The sequence below is a fragment of the Magnolia sinica genome, chromosome 13 (genome assembly GCF_029962835.1).
Source record: "Magnolia sinica isolate HGM2019 chromosome 13, MsV1, whole genome shotgun sequence".
Classification (NCBI taxonomy): Eukaryota; Viridiplantae; Streptophyta; class Magnoliopsida; order Magnoliales; family Magnoliaceae; genus Magnolia; species Magnolia sinica.
Genome location: NC_080585.1, coordinates 81278528 through 81296883, shown reverse-complemented (window position 1 = coordinate 81296883; position 18356 = coordinate 81278528). Strand labels below are relative to the sequence as shown.

The window sequence follows — 18356 nt, the reverse complement described above, 5'->3', positions numbered from 1 at the left end:
CACAGACCAATTTCAGACAGTACGTGGATTATAGAGGACGAGCTACAGCATTTAGATCCAGACATTTTGGAACACTAGAGGAGTTTTTAGTCCGCTAGAGGTGAACTCTTCTCAACCGAGGAGAGTTGATGACGATATGACTTCACCTACACCCTTGCGTACGTATTAGAGGACGAGGCGGGCCACACCGATTTCCATGGCTAGGTGAGTATCCGTGATCGTGCTAAAGACCCCATATGCATGTGCGAGCATTTGGAAGACCCTACACTGGGAAGAGATGCACATGGATGCTTTATAGAGTGATCCAGACTGTTGGATCAGAGGGACGTGACGATCGGGTCATTGGATCACATGATCGAACCATTAATCATGGATCTTCCACACTAGTTTTTCTTAGATTTTATCAACTTATATGATTTAATTTTGTTTATATTATGTTTGGACACCATTATGAGTGTTTTTAGTTAGACTGGCTATTTTCATCAAAATTCACAAAATAGGGTGTTTATTGTAATTTTTGAACTTTCTTGGAGCTATAAAAGAGGGTGGGCGTGTGCCCTCTCCCTCATTGGATTTTGTGATTTAAAAAAAATAATAAAAAAAATATATATTTTTTAAAAAAAGAGAGAGAGAGAAAAGCCCTCGCTTTTTTTCTTCTTTTTTTTCCATTTTCATGCGATTTGAAGATACTTCAATGCGATTTGGAAGGGAGATTGGTGCTTGGCTAATCTTCATCAACGGATGTACAAGGTCTCCATCTATCCCCACGCCATCTTCTCTATTCCCCTCTATCAAGGTATTTTCTTCGAATTCTTTGATTCTCCCTTTCTAAGCTTTCATCCTTTCATAAACTCATCTTTCCTTTACCTTTCCACAATCCCAAACCCTAACCGACCTAACCCATCAATCCCACGCCACACATGTGAATCCTTCAAGTTGGTCGTATGGCCACAACTTGCCCATTTTTTGTTTTTCATCATCTTTATATCAAAAACCCTTTCTTCTATTCCCAAAACCCTAACCCTAAACCTAAAATCCATATTTTTTCCTATTTTTCAAAATTACCGAAACCCTAATTTTTACCCTAAGTTGCATTAGGTTTTCTACTTTGAAATAGACTATACCCTACGGCCACACGTGTGAATCCTTCGGGTTAGCCTTGCGACCACACCTTGCCCATTTTTTGTTTTCCATCATCCTTATATTAAAACCCATTTCTTTTATTCCCAAAACCCTAACCCTAAACCTAAAATCCATATTTTTCCTATTTTCCCAAATTACCCAAACCCTAATTTTTACCCTAAGTTGTATTAGGTTTTCTACTTTGAAATAAACTATACCCTATGCTAATTGGATGTCCCTACATTCATTAGATCCTAGTTTTTTTTATTTAATAATCTTGTGTTACAACGTTAGTAATTTAGGCTAGGATTATACATGATGTTCTTTTAGTTTTCATGGAATTCGTGATAATTATGGCAATGCTTGTGTTTTTTTTTTTTTTTTTAATTGTCTTAATTGCACTACTTGATCTCACATGTTGCTTGGTTCATGCATCGGTCCTACCTCAGGAATACTATGTTATGTTTATAAAAATAAAGAGAGTTTTTGGTTCTTCAAGGCCAGACAATTCCGCCTTCAACTTCTAGTGATTGGAAGAGGGCGTGAGGCCCAAGGAAGTGATTTCTCATCTTCTCATTCTCTCTCCTTCTTTCTTTTCTTAAGGTATTCTCTTCTTTAAACCTTTTTTCTTCATTTTCTTCTAAATTCTCTAGATGTAGAAGCTGATCCTTTTTTCTTTTCAATTCAAATCATTAGATCTTGGAAGATTTTCAGCCCCACATTTACATATTTTGATCTTCTTCAAATCCCATCACACAAGAACCGTTAATTTTTCTAAATTTTTCAGATTTGCCAATCCTGAAAATTTCATATTTCCTAAATTAGAAAATCCACTTGGATCGTTAGATGGACCTATTGCAAGACGAAAGTCCTATTTTTCACCAGATCCGACTAAATTTAGATTTTAAGATTCAATACAACATATTTGTGATGGATGGCTATGACCATTGTTGAATGTTCCTTATTTCCTCCTTGCTTTATGATGTATAAGACTGAATTTTATTGTCAATGCTTGCATAAATCTGCCCCTTTCAAATACCACCTTCATTTTTATTTATTTTTCCATAAATATGCCACTTTCAAATGTCACATTCATTTAGGGTTGGATCAAGCCGTCCTACACCAAATTTTGGTATCAGAGCATAGGTTCTTGCATTGGGTCATCTTAAATCAAGTCATCAAGGGTTTATAATTTTATTTTTCTAGGATTTCATGCATAGCATATAGATCTAAATATAAAATTTTCATAATTGCATCATACTAAAAGTCTATATCTGAAATTTTCCACATTTGCATCATTCTAAAGGTTAGGATCATCGGTGTCCATAGTCTTGTGTCAAAACAATCTCTTAAAGTTGTATTTTAGGAAACTTAAGTTGAGTCTTATAGTGTATGCCCACTCGGACTAATAGAGAGTTTGGTCTACACCCAATCTTGAACATGGAGCAGTTGACTGAGATGATTAACACGATCAACCAACGTTAAGCCACCATTAAAGCGCAATCTAGGAACACGAATACTCGTTTGGATCAGATAGAAACGTCCCTAAGAGAAATCTCCAACATTGGAGGGGATGAACAGTCTCGAGTAGGGGGAGTAGTCGAGGAGCGGGTAGGAAATCGTGGTAGAAGTCGTGAAGCATGTGGCCGAGGGGTAGGCCGTATAGGGGCGCGGAATCCACAGCCCGCAGTCGAGTATCTAGATCATTATGATGCCGATGAGAGGATCTTAAAGAGTATTAAAGTAGATGCTCCTAGTTTTAATGGGCATCTTGACCCAAAGGCATTCCTTGATTGGTTAGCGGACATGGACCATTATTTCGAATGGTATGAGATGTCTGAGAACCAACAAGTGCGGTTTGCAAAGATGAAGCTTATAGGTCAAGCTAAATTTTTTGGACAAATACGAAGCGTAGGATCAAGAGATCATGAGCTGTCCCAGTCACGCATTGGGTAGAGATGAAGGAACTATTAAAGGAAAAATATATTCCTCTCTTACCATCAAAAACTCCTAGATCAGTGGCAAGCATTACGCCAAGGATCTATGTCGATTGCAGATTACATCACAAAATTTGAGGAGTACATGATGCGGTGTGATATTCAGGAGGATCCCTTAGTGACGCTGGCACGTTTTAAGGTGGGTCTTCACATGGATCTGCAGTGTGAGCTTATGACCCATACAGTGGGTGACTTGGATCAGGCATACCAAGTTGTACAAGAGTTAGAGCATTACCTAAAGTCTCCTGTCACGAGATGCTTTGAGTCCTAAGACTCTAATGTTAAATCTGGTTTTCAAGGAACCAAACCTAACGTTGGAAGTCAGCCTAGGGCGCGGGCTAGTGCACTGCCTAAGCCTAAGGATGATAAGGCTAAAGGTGTCATTGGTGCCAATCCTAGCAGTGGTAGTCACTTAATGTTATGAGTACGGAAGTACGGGTCATTTCGCAAACCAGTGCATGATAAAGACTCGCGGGAAAGCCTTAGTCATAGATGAGTCAAATGAAAATGTGAATGACATGGGTGATTATGAAGTTGAAAAATATCACCAAGAGATAGGTGCTAGTGATTACGAAGAAGAAGAACCAGAGGCTGCACCACTAGCCATAGTTAGATGTGCTTTAGCACGGGCCAAGGAGAGTGATGATTGGCGCATAAGCACAATTTTCTACGTGTTTATCAAGAGCGGTGACAAAAATTACAAAGTCATCGTGGATAGTAGCAGTTGCACTAATGTGGCCTCAACTACCACAGTCACTCGTTTGGTTTAAAGCCCATCCCACACCCTCAACCCTACAAGGTTTCTTGGGTTGACACGTTTTCTATGCATGTCCCAACAATGTTTAGTCCCCATCCAGATCGGTTTATATAAAGACATGTTATGGTGTGATGTTTTGCATATGGATGTATGCCAAATCATTCTAGGGAGGCCGTGGTTATATGATAGAGATGTCACGATTTTTTGTCACTCGAATGTGTATACATTCACGCATGAGGGCAAGAAAATCAGGATTAATCCGTTGCCACCCAAGAGCCCCATGGACAAGGCTACGGATGTGAAAACGAGCGAGTAAAGGAAAGAAGAGAGGAAATCCAATCTGAAGTCTCTACATATCATAAATGCAAAAGAGTTTGAGAAAGAGATTAACGATGATTTGACAGTGAACGCCCAAATTGCTAGAGAAGTTATACCCGAAGTTCATTTAGAGTTACCCCCTAAGGTGACCCTGGTTCTAGAGGAGTACAGTGATGTATTCCTCAAGGATTTACCAGATGAGCTTCCACCTATGCGGGACATCCAGTATGCCATTGATCTCGTCCTGGGGTCTACTTTATCGAACCTTTCTCATCACAGGATGAACCCTGCAGAGCATGCAGAGTTGAAGAGGCAAGTAGATGAGCTCCTGCGAAAGGGTTTCATCCGGGAGAGCATGAGTTCGTGTGTCGTACCAGCGCTATTAACGACTAAGAAAGATAATACGTGGCGAGTGTGTGGACAGTAGGGCCATTAATAAGATCACGATCAAGTATTGGTTTCCGATACCGAGGCTTGATATGTTGGACATCATGGCCAGGTTGTCCATTTTTTCCAAGATAGACCTCAAGAGCAAGTATCACCAAATACATGTACGCCCAGGAGATGAGTGGAAGACAGCCTTCAAGATGAATGATCGGTTGTATGAGTGTTTGGTCATGCCCTTTGGCTTGACTAATGCACCCAGTACTTTTATGCGTGTGATGACCGAGGTTTTGAGACCCTTCATGGGGAAATTCTTAGTGGTTTATTTTGATGACATACTCATATATAGCACCACTAAAGAGCTGCATCTCGACCACTTGAGGCAGGTCTATAGTGTCCTTAGGGCGGAGAGGTTATGTACAAACCTTAAGAAATGTCCGTTCATGTCTGATAGGTTTGTCTTCTTAGGGTTCATAGTGTCTTCTGTAGGGATGCAAGCAGATCCAGAAAAAGTCAAGGCTATAGTTGACTATCCTGAACCGCGGAACATACATGAGGTGAGAAGCTTTCATGGCTTAGTAACATTTTATCGCCGGTTCATTTGAGGATTTAGCATTATTATGGTTCCCATTATTAATTGCATTAAAATGGGGGAGTTCGTATGGTCTAAGGCCGCAGCCAAGGCATTCAAAGATATTAAGGGCAAGATGATATAGGCTCCCGTCATGCGTCTTACAGATTTTTTTAAAGTCTTTGAAGTAGCGTGTGATGCTTCAGGCATAGGTATAGGAGGAGTACTAAGCCAAGAGGGTCATCCAGTTGCCTATTTCAGTGAGAAACTGAATGAGGCAAAACAAAGGTATTCCACCTATGACAAAGAATTTTATGCGGTAGTGCAGTCGCTACGTCATTAGCGTCATTATCTTCTACCGCAAGAATTTGTCTTGTTTTATAATCACGAGGCTTTGAGGTATTTGAATTCTCAAAATAAGCTCAACCCAAGGCATGCCAAGTGGGTAGCGTTTCTTCAGGAATATTCATTTGTCCTGAAACATAAAGCCAGTATCGAGAACAAACGAGCCGATGCGCTTAGTAGGAGAGTGACACTGCTCAACTCCTTAAGTGTAGAGGTTGTCAGGTTTAAGCAATTGAAAGACGAGTATCCCATGTGTCCAGATTTTGGGGGAACATACATGTCACTCTTAAGTGACCAGCATAGTTCGAGTGAGTTCGTGCTCAAAGACAGCAGCTTCCTTTTCAAAGGAGACCGACTTTGTATTCCCCGCACTTCCCTTCGAAATTTCCTAGTTTGGGAGTTTATGTTGGAGGTATTACTGGCCATTTTGGTCGAGATAAGACCATCATCTTAGTAGAGAATAGATTTTATTGACCAAGTCTCAAGCAAGACGTAGCCAAAATTTTAAGGTAATGTTGAACATGTCAACTGGCAAAACAAAAGAAGTAGAATACTGGATTATACACGCCACTGCTAGTGCCCCATGCACCGTGGCAAGACATCAGTATGGATTTCGCGCTTAGGCTTCCCAAGACAATTAAAAAGCACGATTCCATTTTTGTGGTCGTGGGCCGTTTCTCAAAAAAGGCCCACTTTCTCCCGTGTTCAAAAACTTCAAATGCGTCCAACATAGGCAAGATTTTCTTTGAGGGGGGTGGTTCGGTTACATGGTTTTCCTAAGACCATAGTGTCTAACAGGGATGTCCAGTTTACTAGTTATTTTTAGAAGACATTATGGCACATGATGGACACGAGACTCCAGTTCTCGTCTGCCTACCATCCTCAAACTGATGGCCAGACTGAGGTTGTGAATCAAAGTCTCGGAAATCTACTACATTGTTTAGTGGGTGAACACATTAAAACTTGGGACTTAGTCCTACCTGTCGCCGAATTTGCATATAACAGTTCAATTAATAGGCTTACGGGTATGAGTCCATTCGAGATTGTAAGTGGTTACAAACCTAGACTGCCCATAGATTTGTTAACTATGTCAGTCACCCAGAGGCCCTCAGAGTCAGCCGATGCCTTTTCCCATCACATTCATGAGTTGCATGCAGAGATTAGGAGGCAGATAAATGTTAGTAATTAACAATATAAAATTTCAGCTGACTTGCATCGTAGAATTCAATAGTTCAATGAGGGTGATTATGTAATTGTTAGCATGAGGCCAAAACGATTCCCACAGGGTACCATTAAGAAGTTACAAGCATGTAGTGCTAGACCGTTTAAGATTCTGAAAAAGATTGGATCCAATGCATATGTGATAGATCTTCCACCTCGCATGGGGATTAGTTCAACATTCAATGAGGAGGATCCAATGCCGTGTTCAAGCTATCCCATAGACCCTAATTTTGTTCCAAACCATTGGCCAATTTCTGAATTTTCTTCCCAACATACACATATGCCTACTATATCTGAGAAAAGAGAAGAAATTGAAAGAATTGTGGATGAGCAAATTGTTTCTACTCGAGACGATGGATTTTAGAGGTACTTAGCGAAGTGGAAGAATAGACCATCATCCGACTGTACATGATTGACGGAAGCGGAGTTGCAGAGGCTAGATCCAGATTTCTTAGAAAGGCACAAGAGTTTTATCTTGCCAGAGTCGAGCTCTTCTCAGCCGAGGGGAGTTGATGCGGACACCAGACCATTCAAAGTATATCAACGCAGGAGGCATGCGTTACCCATGTCAATGTGGTTGGATGACGGGTACAGGTAGGGTCTCTAGAGATTGAAGACCTTACACGTGTTCGTGACATGTGTAAGTTGCTTGAATGAGGTATTTGGACCGTTCGATTGCGACAATGATGCGATCAGACCGTTGGATCGTCGCGACCCACTTTCATTACGCTATCATTGGAGCCCATTGGGCATCTTGGATTTGAGTTTATCTTATGAATATTTTATTTATTTAAGTTTTGAGATAGTCTGCGCACAATTTTGTGTGAATTTCATTTTTTGAAAACTTTTTTAATATGGGGTATTTTGGTCATTTAATATAATTCCAAATGTATAAGGGTGTTTTGCCTTAAACCTTAGGGAAATGATATGTTATGTTTATGAAAATAAAGAGAGCTTTTGCTTCTTCAAGGCCAGACGATTCCGTCTTCGACTTCCAGTAATTGGAAGAGGGCGTGAGGCCGAAGTGATTTCTCCTCTCTTTCATTATTTCTTTTCTCAAGGTATTTTCTTCTTTAAACCTCTTTTCTTCTTTTCTTCTAAATTCTCTAAATCTAAAAGTCGATCCTTTTTTTATTTTCAATTCAAATCATTAGATCTTGGAAGAATTTCATCCCCACATTTACATATTTTGATCTTCTTCAAATCCCATCACCCAAGGTCTTAGATTTGAACACCAATTGATTTTTCTAAATTTTCTAGATTTCTCAATCCAGAAAATTCATATTTCCTAAATTAGAAAATCCACTTGGATCGTTAGATGGACCTATTGCAAGATGAAAGTCCTATTTTTCGCCGGATCCAACAAATTTAGATTTGAAGGTTTAATACAACATGTTTATGATGGATGGCCATGACCATTGTTGAATATTCCTTATTTCCTTCTTGTTTTATGATGTATAATGCTGAATTTTATTGTCAATGCTTGCATAAATCTGCCCCTTTCAAATTCCACCTTCATTTTTTATTTTATTTTTTTTTTGCATAAATATGCCACTTTCAATTATCACATTCATTTAGGGTTGGATTAGGCTGTCCTACACCACTATTTCACTTAAAGGGGGAAAAGGAAAGGAAAAGAAAAAAAAAACTGATATAGGTTGCTATGGTCCAATAGAGGCTGATAATGATGCACGGCATCCATATTCCATATTCTATCTTTTTTTGACCAAGCCGATAGACCCCCAATACCAATGTTCAAAACAATGGATATACAACACCTTTAGGGAAAGTAAATCACAAGACCTACTCACGAGTAATGTACAGTTTGCTGATATGTAGGATTAAAGACATGCAGAACCATGGTTTGGCGACTCTTGACCTGATGGGACCCACAGAGGATGGGAAATGCCCCAAATATCTCCCAGATTAGAAGATAGTAACCTTTTGACCATTGCACAATTTTCCCTAGCCTGTAGACCACCGAATTGTCTCTTTAGCCATCTAGTGGTAGACCACTGACAAGAACTCTCCTTGGCCATCTAGTGGTAGGCCACAAAGCATTACAATCTTTCACTCTGGGAGATTTCCATAGTATCTCCCATCCAGGAGGGCCCCATCAGATCAATGATTTTGATCACTGAACCATCCTACAATTGTATGGGATCCTGCAGGTCAGCAAACTGTACTTTTACTGATGAACAGAGCCCTGTCATGCCTCATAAAAGTAATGATTTTTTTTCCAGTACGCTTCAATTAGGGAAGATAAAGAGAGGTGAGGTTATAACTTACATCCATGTCATGAAACCAAAACAAATAAGCAATTGCAACTGCAGGTGCCCGCCCTAATCCAGCAGTACAATGAACATAGACCCTGCCTTTGCCCTCTGATATAGCCCACTCCAAAGAAGAAACTGCTTTTGGCAATCCATTTCTCAGGGAATCCGGATCAAAGTCCCTAGCCTGATTGCATAAAAATACTCAGAACTTCAGTTCGGCATGACAGAGTGCAGAGAAATACAAAGGCCAAAATCCTACTCACCCCATGTAAGTCCCAGGCCATTCATTAGGTGGGCCCACCCCACCAGGAACGGTCATCAGGTGCGCAAAATGAGTATAAAAATGGATTATCAAAAAGAATTGACCAATGGTCAACATAATCCGTACAAGTGTGGCCCATTTGATGACCAAATTGGCCTGCTTTGGGGGCACACACCATGGCCACTCCTGCTTAATAGCCTGGATGGCACACATAGGGAAATAGGATTTGATATCCTCCTCTGGCAGGCAGCCTTAGCAGATGTCTAGGATTCAAACTTCACAAACACCATTTCTGATTTGTCACAGAAACTGAAACCAAATAGAGTCCGGAAGTATGTTGTATCAACTAAATATTTTGCCTTTCAAATGGACAACAAAATATTTGAAAGAATGAGGTAATATGTAAAATACTTGAACATTTTAAACCCAATAACCAGAAAATAATGTGATTCCATGAAATGGACATAATTCTTAAGCAGTGGATACAACCAAGTCACCTGTCACATAACCCTTGCTGTAAGGTATTTGATGATAACATAAATAGAGGACTCGTATGTTATGTAAAAAGAACCTTGAAACACAGGAATTATTTTCCCTATCAAATGAATAGGGGGGTGTAGGCCTTGTGGTTGAACCAAAAGGATAAGGGAAAGAGGAGTAAGATCAAAGAAGCAATTACAGAATTTGACACCGAAATTTAATTTTGGACTTGAAATTCCAAAATTTCAAAAGAAATTTGAATTTGATATTTAAATTTGAAACTTCAAATTCAAAATCTTAAATTTAAATTTTGAAATTTGATTTTTGAGTTTTTTAGATATTTTATTTGATGATTTGGGATTTAGTAATGTGATTTTGGAGATGACTTTGAGGTTTTTATGTTTTGGCAATATTTGGAATTTGATGATTTGGGGATTTTTTTTAAAGAAAATTTGTATTCTTTTTAGGAAATATATATATATATATATATATATATAGAGAGAGAGAGAGAGAGAGAGAGAGAGAGAGAGAGAGAGTCATGCTCCCCTGCGCACCTACGCACGTGCGCACCTTTGCACACGTGTCATGGGTGTCTAATCTGAACGGTCCATGTGATGCGGAATCCCATGAAACCCCATGTGACAAATTTTCACCCTGATCTAAAATTCTGGTGGGCCATAGCAAAGAGAAATGCAAATCAAGGGAGGAAACTATTTTCATTTTTCATGGCCCATCAAAGTTTTAGATCAAAGTAAAACTTGGTCCCGGGGGGTTTCACGAGGTGCTGCTTCACATGAACGGTTCAGATTTTGGATCCACATCACGTATGATGGGTTCTCAAAAAAGTTCGTATGTAGTACGTACGAACTGGTTCACAGGTGAGCGTTTCCGTATATATAGATATATATAAAATTTAAGATTCAGATTTAGAAGAAAGCTTGGATTTGATTGGTGTAGGAGACAAAAATTATGGGCAAAGATTCAGAAAATGATCAATACAGTCAGAAGTATGATATATTATCATCCAGCCATATCTTACTTTCCCACCTGCCTGACAAAAATATCAGGAAGGTCCACTCATCATGTGGGCCACACCTCTATAATGAGTCAGACTGTCGGTTGTCCACCGTTTCCAACAGTGTGGCCCACCTGATGAGCAAACCTTCCTGCTTTTTGTTCCAGGTTATCGTCATGGTAGGGCCTACCATTTGCATGGCATGGATTTTATTTTTTTTTCTGAGCAAGTAATTTGCATGGCATGGATGATCTACAAAAATGGCATGCTAGCAGGAATGATGAAGCCGGATGATAGTTATCATAGTAACGGCTGTATGTGATCAGTTCTCAGTGATCCAATTGGAGAGCAATTTTAGAAGAAAATCTTCAAAAAGAAGATGATTTTAAGGAGGATTCAGAAGAAGAAAAAAGAGATTGATACCATGGATCTGGAGAAGTAAATCAAGTCACTCAGTTTGATCAGGTGGATTCCAATCACTAATGTAAATAGGTGGTTGTGAAAACAATACAGCAGCCACCCACAATTAGCGGAAAAAATGGACCAAAGATTTGGATACCCAAGTTCTTTCAACCTGGTAGATTTCTGGGGGCATGGATTTATCCAAGGTAACAGTCCAAAACGGCAAACACTAGGCCACATCTGCACAAACTCAAGGTTCAAGATACCATACAATTCTTAGGCTCAAGAATCACATAACAATATCTCGTATTGACCAGAATAGATGAGAGAGTTCCTCATGGTCTATCAAGCAGATCAAGGTTTTGTGCATATTTACATGAATTGCATGAGGGCACAAATACAGTTCGTTCCCTTAAATAACCCTGACTTTTATTTTGAAATAGGCTTTTATTTGGTAGTGTGGAAACCCAATTCTACATTAAGCAGATGAAGAATCCGTTAGGCCAGCCCAAGATGGCAGGTGAGCTCATTCTGGCAAGCAGCTAAATTGAGCATAATGGTCATTTGCGCTAATGGCCATTTCCCTCAATGCAAATATAGTGACTTCCAGTTGCACTCTTAAAAATTTTCAGCGCATAATTAATGTCAAGGTGATATATCTAAACCTTCTGAATAAAATCATGCAAGTGGTTATAATGAGTTCGAATCAAAATAACAGGGGAGTAAGCTTACAGGCCTTCTCATGTGACGGATACCAAGTTCTTTACATCTTTTGGTGATTGATCGGAAGTCGATTCCCCAATACTCTATGTCCTGGTCCTGCTGCAAATTTAATATGTAAGCCACATTCTCTTCCTGCTTCAGATGATCAATATCTTCAGGCTTCTGAGGTTGGGAACCGACGATTAAATTGTCAGTTATATGGGTGTAGTTCATGCCTGAAAGACAAGTATGACCCAACAAAAAGCAAATCTCAGAATCACCAAGCACAACTATCATTTTGAAAACCAACAGGAATTTTGATAATCATACACATATAGAAGTATAAGATGTTTCCAAAAAAAATTAAATTGATATCACTGACTTTCACAAATTGATAAGATGGCAGGAATCAAAACCAAAAGAGCGAAGTTCTAAGGAAAAATGATTAAATAAAACAATTCATCTTTTTAGGATCTATCAGGGAACCGATGAACGATAAAATTATTCCCAAAAACAGAACACAGCACCATAATTCTAGGCTTCCTAATCCTCAACATGTATAAGGCAATCCACATACAAGCCACCACATGTGACCACGTGGCACACTATATTAACATCCAAGCTTTCAAACAGTGGTTTGTTCCACCTTCTCAAGGTATCCTGTATCAGTATCGGTTGGCAAAACGGTGCCCTCCGATACCGATACGGATACGGGGGTGTAACGGCGATACGGGGGCGTAACGGCTCGTAACGGTACAAAAAAAATATATATATATGGATTAAATCCAGAATATTCTAAACATTCCAAATATGCATTCATTTATAAATTGGAACATGTTTATGGTGGTGCAATAGTCCACTCTTTGATGAGAAGTTGTATCAGACTGTCTGATGATTTTATATACAGTTTCAGAATCTAATCTACAATCTCTAAAATGCACATTAACATGTTCTACTATGATTAACACATCATATTCTATCATTAAAACAGCAAAACATTTAATAAAAAATAATTTTTCAAATTTTTTTTAAAAACAAAGGGCCGAAAATAGTGCGTAAATAGAAAAAAATTATAAAAAAATATAAATTGACATCAACAATCTGTAAAATGCGCATTAACATGTTCTACTGTGATTAACACATCATATTCTACCATTAAAACAACAAAACATTCAATAAAAATTGATTTTTCAAATTTTTAAAAAAAAAAAGGGCCGAAAATAGTGCGTAAATAGAAAAAAATTATAAAAAAAAAATATAAAATGACAACAACAATCTGTAAAATGCACATTAACATGTTCTACTATGATTAACATATCATATTCTACCATTAAAATAGCAAAACATTCAATAAAAAATGATTTTTTGAATTTTATAAAAAAGGGCAAAAAATAGCGCGTAAATAGAAAAAAATTATAAAAAAATATAAAATGACATCAACAATCTGTAAAATGAACATTAATATCTTCTATTATGATTAACACATCATATTCTACCATTAAAACAGTAAAACATTCAATAAAAAGTATAAATACCTATTTTTGAGGAATTTCTGGAAAATGGCCCACAGAGCTTCGAATCAAGAAAATCCTTAATATAAGTTGTTTTTATTTGAAATATCAAGCTAAAATTGGTCAAAAATAGCAATAGAATGATTTAGGAAGAGTTTAGAAGAAAAAAGTGAAAAAACGGACCTTAAAAAGCCAAAAAAAAAAGTGACCGTTTTCAAACCGTTACGCCCTGACCGTTACTAGGCAGTAACGGCCGTTACGGCTACAAAATCGGTGGAGTGCCCGTTACGGCCCCGTATTGCGTAACAGACACGGCCGTTAACGATACGTAACGGCCAATACGCCCATATCTTAACCGATACGGGACACCCTGATGTCCTGGCCTAAAATTAAGGTTGGTTCAGTGATTGGGCATAGCACAGTTCATGAAACAAACGGATAGATGGATTAAACAAATAAAATCACTATCATTTGGAAACCCAAGCTATCCAAACAGTGTTATTTTCACACAATAAGGGCCCCCTGTTTGGAGCACATCATAGTGCTATTAGAGTTAAAATAGCACCATTAGAATAGATAGTATCATGTTCAATGCCTTAACAGACTATTTACATAGCATCCGTAGCATAATAACCCAAATTATCGCCTTTTTATTTTTCTTGGTAATTTCTGCATTATGTTAATAGGTGCATTCCAGAGAAAATGCGGAAACTGGCGATTTTTGTAAGAGCCGGTTCTAGCGTTCATGAGCATGGTGTTGCCACATGGAGGGAGGGAACATGCATGAGATCAACACCGCCCATCATTTCCGCCACCTCACATTCACCCTGGATCCAAAAAATCAGCCACATTTGAAACTTAGGTGGGCCACACCATAGAGAACAGTTGGGGCTAGGATGCCCACCATTAACTGTGTATGGGACCATCCGTGGTATGTATATGCCATTCAATACATTCATTTGACATGCCTTACCAGGATGAAGGAACTCCACAATGGGTAAAATAGTCCCATCGCTGTAACTTTAGTTATGTCCCTCTTAGTAATTCAGGTAAAGGTTTCCAAAATGAGATCCATAAATAAAGGACAAGAAATTAAACACACTTCAAATGTTGATACTTAAGCATGCCATTTTCCGTTTCAGAGAGAGAGAGAGAGAGAGAGAGAGAGAGAGAGAGAGAGAGAGAGAGAAGGTTATTTGAAAAAAGGAAAGAAAGAAAAGAAAAAGAAAAATAGGTGAACCCAACAACATAACACCATAAATCACCCAATGCCAATTTGTTTAAGGACTTCCCATAAACTAACCAGATTTACAATATCCAAATCCTATACAAATCAAGGTCGACAAACTCAGGACTCATTCAACTCGGTCTACCCATAAAATTTGACTTGGGTGAGTCAAAATGGCGAGTCAGGCAAGTCATGTTTCGTAGAATTGGGGCCTAGTTTTCCATATAGCATGATCCATGCCCTTGATATGATTTTTCCACTAGCATCAACACCATTGACGTGGTGGGCCTCACTACAAATAATCTATATGAAAGATACAATACTTAGGCCTATTTGAGAAACACTAGGAAATTTATATTGTGATAAGACCATACTAAGATGATTAAGATAATTAGTCCAAATTCAAGAATGCACCATCCCTCCTTGAAATTAAGGAAATATTGTTTGGAAATTTTCTCTTATTTTTATTAATGGCTAAGAACTGCATAAATACTTGTGGCATTCCATAAAACTCAAATTTTAATTCTAAATCTAATTCTAACTCAAAGCTAATCCACTCTCCTACAATCAAGGCCAGCTTCTCCCTTGATTGTTGAGCTCTTATTTCGAATTCAAAATTCAAATTGAAATTCAAAGATAACAATAGATCTCAAGTGGCTAGGCCCACTCAGCTGACCCGAATGGTTTAGCCCACTAGTTGACCCATGAACTAAGCCCACTTTGCTGACCCAAATGGTTTGGCCGACTGGTTGACCCATGGACCCTAACACTCCCCACCCCTTAAGCAACAACCTTATCCTCAAGGTTGGCATTGCAAAATTGTTGTAAAAGACGATCTTGGTCACTCCATTAAGCATTTGCCTTTTCCTCTTCGAAAATGACTTTAGCCTCTTCATCCGACTTTAGCAAAAATAATTGTTGTGTTTTGCATCAGTGTCATAGGGCAAACTTTTTATTTCAATTATAACACAAGCCTTTTTTTGTGCCTAACTTGCATTTAACCGGATGGGATTTCATCCCTTTGATTCTCAAGAATTTGGTTTCACCAAGCTCAGCAGACACCATTGATAGCTGCTACCGCCCTCCACAAATAGGGAAAACCCACTACAGGTGGTGATAAAACTTTAATGGGAACAAAACACCATGATAACGGCTGGAATCCAGTTTCCAACAATGAGATCTAATGGTCAATGCTGTCAGCCATGGCTGCCAGCAGCATCAATTTTTTTTATTTATACTTAAGTCGGATCCGTTTGACTGCAGCACTGCCGGATATATGCAACCCTCGATGTCAGATTCCAATGGTTCAAGATACCGGATTTCCGTAATATCTCAATGCTAGATTCGCAAACCTGACGACAATGGTGATTTATGCTACTATCAGTGCTAGATGCCGGAAACAAATACAAAGTCAAATTCCAATGGCCTGATCTGAGTTTGGTTAGACTACGATTAGAACACAGATCTGGCCCTAAGGGTTAATGAACAGATCCGCCATAGTCAATGCACAATCTGCTTTGATACCAACTGTTAACATTAATTTACAGAATTGAAAGGATCCTATAGTGCATCGGAGATGGGGATCGAGAAAACTGAACTGGAATCCGTACCTAGAATAGATGCCATAGTCTTCCGCACCTTACAAGTTACACCCTAAGAGAAGTATCGGGATGGGAAAATAACTTCAGACATGTAGGCTTGGGGACCCAGCCACATTTAAATAGTTGTTGATGGTGAGGAGTTTGAAACCCATCGAAAGTCCTCTCCCTTCGGCTCCAAACAAATTTAACAACCCTAGTCCAACCAGAACATTGTGCGTGAAACACGGCTGTAGCGCATCACCCCTACACGATTTTAGATTAATCACAACTTAAGTGGGTTCCACCAGTATTCCTGATCATATTATCCAACCCTTAGGGAGATCCAGACCGTTGATCAATTAGGCCCACCTTATAGAAATTCTTACATTTCCAAAATTCACAAAATAATTCTCTTTTGTACTAGAAAGAAGAGGCTCTTTCATGGCTAAGGTTATAAATCACAAAGATCATCTTTCTCATTGAGGCTTATCCATCTCAAAATAAAATAGAAAATAAAAAATAAATAAAAATAAAAAGAGAGAGACAGAAAGTGAGGCTTGATATCTAAAATAAAACTAAAAATTTAAAATTAAATTAAATTAATAAATAAATAAATAAAAGATGAGACTCATTTCCCTAAATGGAAATTGGGTGAATATGCAAATGAATCCACCAAAGTATAATATAACATTAAAAGCCATTATCTACAAGCAGGATGTGCTCATGTATTCCCAAAAAGTAGAAAGAAAGGGGTGCATATACCAAACAGTTGGGGGTAACCATATCACAACATTTCTCTAGTGAAAAAAATAAACAGTAAGCAGGAGTTTTAAGTCATGAGAAATGGAATAGAAATGGGTAGTTGTAGTTGTAGTTGCAGTTGCAGTTGAAGAAGGAAAGGAAAGAGCGGAGAGAAAAGAGACCTAGATCATGATGGTACTCAAAAGGGTTCCTCATCATTTTCTTCATAGCAGTGTTGTAATCATCCGTCACCTTGATGATCTTCTCGGATCTCCTTCCTGATGCTGATGATCTTATCGTCTTGAAATGGTAGTTTCTGCCATCATTGTGGTTACTGCAGAAATATCTCCACTGGAAGTTGGACTCATTGTCTCGAGATTTCAGATGGGATGCCATAGCTGAAGAAAAGCAGCAGCCGTTTGTAATTGCAATAGACCCCATCTCTCTCTCTCTCTCTAGCGGAGCTGAGGATGGTATTTATGCTGCAGCACACGCGCGCCTGGACTCAGGCTTATTATCTACACGAAAGCACACGTGTGCGAGATGCGAGGTGCCCATCAAGTAGGCCACGTTAGTTGCATAATCTATCATCTGGCTCGAACGTTTAACGCCTTAATGCGCGCTCGTGTAACAAAGCAACGGATGGCTAAGGAGTTCTCTGATAATGTTTCCCGCTTGATGCGCAGGCACTTAAATTTATACAAGTGAGTTATATTAATGTAAGTTAAGCCCACTAAAATGTGGAAAGTAAATTAGCTGAGTTACAGTAATATTAAAAAAAAAAAAAAATCAAATTAGTTGGACAATTCTAACCTTTGACTGTGGACACTTATTTCTTGAAACAAGACATTCCATGATTTTCATTTGATAATCAGGTCATCAAATATGTGTAACTTTTGGTCCATAATATATCTGAACTAGCACACATAATATATTTGAACAATCAGTTCCACATACACTTCTTTTGCAGTAAAATACATCACATATTCCTATCTCAGGTTCAATTCAAAATGTATGAAATTCACCGATATCGATAAATTTTAGACGTCCTGAATGTATTCTTGTCCAGGACATGCAAAATTTACCACTATCGGTAGATTTCAGGCATCCTGAACGTGAGAATAGGAACTTAATCCCTAAAGTCAGGAATCAAGAGATATTTGGGGGCAACATATACCTAGAAATCAACTGTATAATAAAAAATAATATTAGGTTGGTCTAAAAGTACCTTTAATTGCTGCACAACAATACTGAGAGCGTGATCAAATTGTTCAACTAGTTTAGGAAGTAATAGCCCAAGTTTTTTGCCGAACTACTACACTAGTTTATTATAAGTCATATCCTGACTAGATCGACCGGCAATATCCATTGCCGAGGAATTATCAACCTGACTTTACACTGTTTACAGGTGATACGAGTCCATCAACCGTAAAACATGGGTCGA

At 38.6% G+C, this 18356-nt stretch overlaps 1 protein-coding gene across 4 annotated transcripts in view; it reads right to left on the bottom strand.

Moving 5' to 3' along the window:
• The window catches only part of LOC131223913 (phosphoglucan phosphatase LSF2, chloroplastic), a 30593-nt gene extending 13213 nt beyond the window's left edge, over nt 1-17380 (bottom strand). For all 4 annotated transcript variants that reach the window (XM_058219482.1, XM_058219479.1, XM_058219481.1 and 1 more), the window contains exons 1-3: nt 17095-17380; nt 11883-12088; nt 9005-9175 (exon numbers count right to left, since the gene is read on the bottom strand). In XM_058219482.1, coding sequence (XP_058075465.1) covers nt 9005-9175; nt 11883-12088; nt 17095-17353 — 636 coding nt within the window. In that variant the 5' untranslated portion in view covers nt 17354-17380. The remainder of the gene's footprint in view (nt 1-9004; nt 9176-11882; nt 12089-17094) is intronic.
• Between the last annotated feature and the right edge of the window lie 976 nt (nt 17381-18356).